The sequence below is a fragment of the Hyaena hyaena genome, unplaced genomic scaffold (assembly GCF_003009895.1).
Source record: "Hyaena hyaena isolate Hyena2069 unplaced genomic scaffold, ASM300989v1 scaffold_260, whole genome shotgun sequence".
NCBI lineage: Eukaryota > Metazoa > Chordata > Mammalia > Carnivora > Hyaenidae > Hyaena > Hyaena hyaena.
Window position 1 is genome coordinate 2055004 of NW_024080892.1, and position 6000 is coordinate 2061003.

Genomic DNA, 6000 nt, shown 5'->3' on the forward strand with positions numbered 1-6000 from the left:
AAGATTTTAGATTCTTTTTCTTTGCATTTTTTAATATGGCAGGTGCGCAGACAGAGGTAGAGGAGGAGAGGGAGGGAGAGGGAAGAGAGGGAAAGAATCCCAAGCAGGTTCCATGCTCAGCACATAGCCTGACACATGGCTCCATCCTATGACCCTGGAATCATGACCTGAACTGAAATCAAGAGTTGGAAGCTCAAGAGACTGAGCCATCCAGGCACCCCCCCGCCCCCCGCCAGGCATTTATATTCTAAAGGTTGTGGATTTGTTTTTTTTTTTTTTCCTATTGTGGACTAGTTGTTAACAAAATTTTCTAACCTTGCTCACTATAGATTTTCAAAAGTTCTTACCAAACAAAAAAATGCAATGAAAACACAGAATACATTTATTCATACTCTCTCTCTCTCATATATACACACACAGAGGCCAAAAGATCTTTCATTTCCACATTCAACTTATAGAATAATATAGCTTGTGTTGGGAAAACCACAGTCATAAGTGGCCTTAGCTTTCTCCCTTTCCAGCTTGAAGAGACATCTGGTTGCCAGCTGTGTAGTTCCTAAAAGTCACTGCTTGCCAAGTAGTTGGCAGAAGGTGGCAATCCTAAAGACTGCTGACCACCTGCAATCCATTTTGACACTGCCTTTGACCACTGCTTTGGAGAATGGAATATATTACAGAAATTCCAAAAGGAGCTGGCTAAATTTTCAAGACAAGAAGTTGGCCATTTTGGCTGAACTTAACTTTAACTCAAATAAAGAAGATATGATGTGGGGTAAAGGAGATAAAAAAGCTATTAAAGCCTTTAGGTAATTTACAGGGTCATATCTTTAACCTCTCCTAGATACTGTCCACCATACTACTATCCATCTTTACTTTAAATATAAGGAGTATATAACAACTAGAACTAAAGACAAAAAATTTTATCTATGTCTATGCAAATATGTGTCATTCCTATATTTTACTTTTCTGTCAGGATAATATATATATTCAGTATACATAATGTATGTCAATATATTATATAGAAAATATATTTAATAATATGAAAATTTTACTTGTATGTTGTTTTTATGTTTGCTGTACTTAGTATATATATTACACACAGTTGTACATCAGAGGTAAAGGTATAAACAAACTTAGGAAGATGCCACAGTTTGGGAAAGGTGCTTGCTTTATATATATATAAAATCAATACACTTTCCCCACTGATTCATGATGTAAAATTCTATAATCAAGGCTTGTAGATTTGTAATTATGGTATGTCAGCTACATTTAAACAAGAGTGTTAAAAGATTGTTAAAGTTAAACTAACACAATTGCAGTGTGAATTGTCCTAGTCTCATTCTAATCTACTGGTGTCACTTTCATTTAATCAGAGGAAAACTATGGGCCAATGTCAGTGCTATTTTCAATGCCCTAACATTCTTTGTTCACATTGGATTTTAAGCCATTACCAACCCAAAATGGTTATAAAAAGATATATTTAAGAAAGTATTTTTAATCAATTAATTCACTTATCAGTGGGCTAGTTTAGCAAGCTTTATCAAAAACAGGTTTTGTGTTAAATGGATGAGAACATTTTATTTCTGCAAAAGAATTTCTTGAATTGACCATAAATCTAGTAAAAAAAATAACAACAACAACAACAACCTTACTTTATAAACACAAATCTTATTTGGGAATTTACAGTAGACATATGACATTGAGCTGAAATATCACAGCAACATTTAAAACATCAAGCTTGTATTTTCTTCTGCTTTAGTGAAAATTATTTTCTAAATCACTAATAATTTAAATTAATACAGAAAACTACTCTGGCAAGGACTCCTATTGATAGGACAGTTAAGGGCTTAAAAAAATTTTTTTTAATGTTTATTATTTACTTTTGAAAGAGAGAGCAGAGGGACAGAGGGTGAGTGGTGGAAAGACAGAGAGAGAGGGAGACACAGAATCCGAAGCAGGCTCCAGACTCTGTGCTGACGCGAGGCTCAAACCCACAAACTTCAAGATCATGACCTAGCTGAAGCTGGACACTTAGCTGACTGAGCTACCCAGGTGACCCAGTTAAGTTTTCATTTAAGTAAGGTAAAACATTGGATTCACATTGGTATTATCAGCAAATAGTCTCCACATAAATCATGGCACACATAAAACAGCGCTATGGTAGCTGGTTACAGAAGAGGCACTGATACAAATCAAACTGGTTTGCCTGAGATTTTCCCACTATTAGTACCAAAGGGTCTACATCTTGGAAACCTGTTAGCTCCAGGTAAACTGGGACAAATGATGCTACCAAGACATCAAGAAAAGGGAAGAGGAGGGGGAGACTTTCAGTTCTGCACTGGTGAAAAAGAAAATTAGAGTGATACGTGGCAACTCCCTGCTAGGGCTGCTGGATTAACTATGACCCAATGACAGATACCAGTAGGTCTAGCAAGCTGCCTGAAACATGGATCTATATCTTTAAAGAGGTCCTGCCAGACCCAAACCCACCAACTAATACTCATTAACAACGAGTCACATGTGAACAAACGCTGCTGCTGCTCCAAGAAACTGCACACATCTCTCACAGCCAGAATTAGCTCTGGAAAAAAAATCTTGTTACTTGGAAGGGGATATATAAGGATTCCTCAAGTCAGAGGTTCAGTAGCAAGTTAGCCTCATTGTTGTCTAACTCTTACCTTACAAGCCATTCCTAGTAACTGGACTCTTTCCTTGTTCACAGAGATCTAACCTCTCTTTTAAAATCTATTTCTAGCAATTAAATCCTTTCCCTTTGTTACCATGAGAGATAACAAAGTTTCTACATGTCTAGGGTAGTGTGAGGGTTCTGCCTATTTCCTTAGGGTCTAAACTAATGCCCTGGAAACTTGCTTCTACTTTCCTGTCTAATGTGGCTGCTATCTCTAGACTGCCTTCAACATCTGGCCAACACGATGAAACACGTTTTTCATTTACTGTTCTCTCTGTTGCCAAATACCACCATCTACTTATCGCCCATTTCCATAATCTTGTAACATTCCATCTCCCTACTCAGATTTCTTCCTAAAACCCACTAAAATGAACTTTAGGATCACCTGAAGTATTCCAGCAAATTGCTTATAAACACTAAACTAAGAATCTACCCTCCCTAGGATGCTCCACTCAGGTCATGCTCTCGTGGTCCATGGGTTCGAGCCCCATGTCAGGCTCTGTGCTGACAGCTCAGAGCCATGTAGCCAGCTTCAGATTCTGTGTCACCCTCTGTCCCTAGGCCCCACTCCCACTCTGTCTGTCTCTCTCAAAAATAAACATTAAAAAAAAATAGCATGGGAAAAAATGTGTGGTAGACATTTCTGTTAATTTATAAGCAATTTGAGTAAATGCATACATTTTAATAGTAAATTATGAAGGAGTTTCACAAAAAATGGTAAGTTTTTTTTGTACTAAAGTACAAGGAATCAAAATTAAAGTTTGATAATGCTCTACTGGTGAAACAAATTGAAAACCAAACCTTATTTCCAAGCAGTTTCCATAAGTACTTGGCAATTTTTGAAAGCCTAAAAACTTAACTTATTATCTAAATGGGTATATTTTCTCTAGAATATGTACTATAAGGATATAACAACTTGAACTAATTTTATAAACTAGTATAGATCATTATGATGAGAAATGACAAGGTGATATAGGTAATTAACAGAAAACTACCTGTAGGGGCCATTTCTCATGACTCTTGGCCTAAAGAACTCTCCATTATACCCTGGTACTTCTGCCAAACAGATTTATTAAAACAACATGACAAATCTAGCAAAAATGAACAGCAGAACTCTAGGGTGAGTGACAGTGCAAATTATTTATATTTTTTCTTTTTTAAAAATTGATTTATTTTTGAGAGAGAGGCAGTGAGAGCCAGGGAGGGGCAGAGAGAGAGGGAGGCACAGAATCTGAAACATGCTCCTCCTGGCTCTAAACTGTCAGCACAGAGCCCCATGCAGGCCTCAAACTTACTAATCGTGAGATCATGATCTGAACCGAAGTCAGTCACTTAACCGACTGGGCCACCCAGGCGCCCCTATATTTTCAATTATACAAGTCAATTCCCCCCCTATTTCACACGTTTTAAAAAATACTCTTTTTCAGAGCACTGTAGCCTCAGTTGTAGATCAGAAACTTTGTTTCTTTTCCCTGTTCTGCCATTAAGTAGCACAAATTTAGTTTTCCCATTTTAACTTCATTAAACCTCAGCTTCTCATTTCCGAAACAGGAACACAACAGTATTAGTTAACGCTTACTAGCCAGTGGATATTGCCACATCCTGTGTTAAAACAGCAAAGAAGGTGTGGGTACCAACTTCGTCTTACAGATGAGGAAACTGAGGCACGGTGCAATGTAATGTATTCAACGACAGGCAATAAATGGCAGAATCAAGATCTGAACCCAAGCGGTCTCACCCGAGAAAAGGCTGTGCATTCAACTACTGCTCATACTATATTCTTACTGCCTTAACAGTAAAACTTCTAGGAAAGTACAGTGCAAGACTGAGCTAAGCCTCAGAGACAATTCACCTACTGAAGTGAATTTATTCTTCCTTTGGCCTTGCCCTTCCTCTGGTGAAAATATCAACAAGGGGAGGAAAAGTGGGCAAAAAGGAAGAGGCCAGACGTACAGGATTAGACGTTTATTTCTACTGTAAAATAACCTGCTACTTCAGAGGGCTGTTTATCTTTTCTCTGGGAACGCCTCATCAAAAAGTGTGATGTCCCTGGGTCTGCCCCATGAAGGTCTAATAAGCACTGAAGTGTCTAAGAGCACTCAGAATCACGGCCAAGTACAGGGCTGGCCTGCCCAGGATAGTTATTTAAACAGCATCCACAGGCTCTGCGGCGGGCTTCGGGGACGCGGACGGGGGAGAGTTGGGCCACAGAAGTTGGAGGAGTGTACTGCAAGTTCAAGTCCCAGTTCTTAGAGGTACGAGTACCGCCTCTAAGGGTCACAGGGCCCCAACAAGGCCTCCTTTTTTGATGAGGGCCGGGCTCTCGGCGTCCCCTCTAAACTTCAGAACAGGCTTGCGCGTCCACCTGAGGGCAGGTTGTGGACGGAGTCCGCCTCCCTCCAGTCAACCTGGGCAGGGAAACCCGCGGTGACCCAAACCGGCGCCCCCTCCGGCTCCGGGCCGCCGCCCCTCCACCCCCTGGCTGCCGCTCCCGGGGCTCCCCCTCGGCGGGTGCCCGAGGGGCGGGGCCGCGTCGACCCTCGCAGCCCAACGGGTCGGTTCCCTAGGAGAAAGGCAGGGGGAAGGGGACGTCCCGGCCCGCGGGCTCTGGCACTGCCGCGTCCCCGCAGCGTCCCGGCCCCGGCCCCGGCGGCCGCGGAACCCCAGGTGAGGCCTGGAATCCGGAGCCCGCCTCAGGCCTGCGTTCCGCCCGGCCTCTCGGGCCGCCATGAGGGGAGGGAGAGGAGGCGCGGACGTGTGCGCCGCTCGAGGCTCCTTACCGCTTCACTACGCCTGTTTTTATCTTGATCTGTCTCACGCGAGGATCGGCCATGATCCCTTGAGCGCCGCGGGAAGGAGGGGGTGCAGAGCCGGGGTAACCGTAGAGGAAGACGGCGCGGAGGAGACGGTAGTGTCGGCGTAGTGGCCGAGGCCTGCCGCGCATGCGCAGACCTCGGCGCGGCCCTTCTCCCAGGCTACCCCGAGGGGCGGGGTCCAGGGTAGCGGGCCCGGGCCGGTCACCCGACTCACATGCTGTTACCCGCCTCCACCTACTTTCCCTCTCGGGGAACCCGCCCTCCCCTGCTCTCGTCTGGCTCGGACAGCCTTCCTTTTAGTGTTTGAACAGCCCTTCTTTTAGTGTGGACACAAGTTTACACTTTCCCGGTGTCCACAGCCTGGGGGTTGTGGGAAACTTCACAACCTCCCCAGGTAGATTGGTTTGCCTGCAATATTGCTTTGCGAAACTATCCGCTTAATGTGTGGAATGACCTAAAAATTGTATTAAGGATATTTTCGTTGTCATTATCTGC

General features: G+C 43.2%; 1 protein-coding gene across 1 annotated transcript in view; it reads right to left on the bottom strand.

Moving 5' to 3' along the window:
• The window catches only part of TBCA (tubulin folding cofactor A), a 67673-nt gene extending 62029 nt beyond the window's left edge, over positions 1 to 5644 (bottom strand). The window contains exon 1 of the mRNA XM_039245572.1: positions 5470 to 5644. Coding sequence (XP_039101503.1) covers positions 5470 to 5633 — 164 coding nt within the window. The 5' untranslated portion in view covers positions 5634 to 5644. The remainder of the gene's footprint in view (positions 1 to 5469) is intronic.
• Between the last annotated feature and the right edge of the window lie 356 nt (positions 5645 to 6000).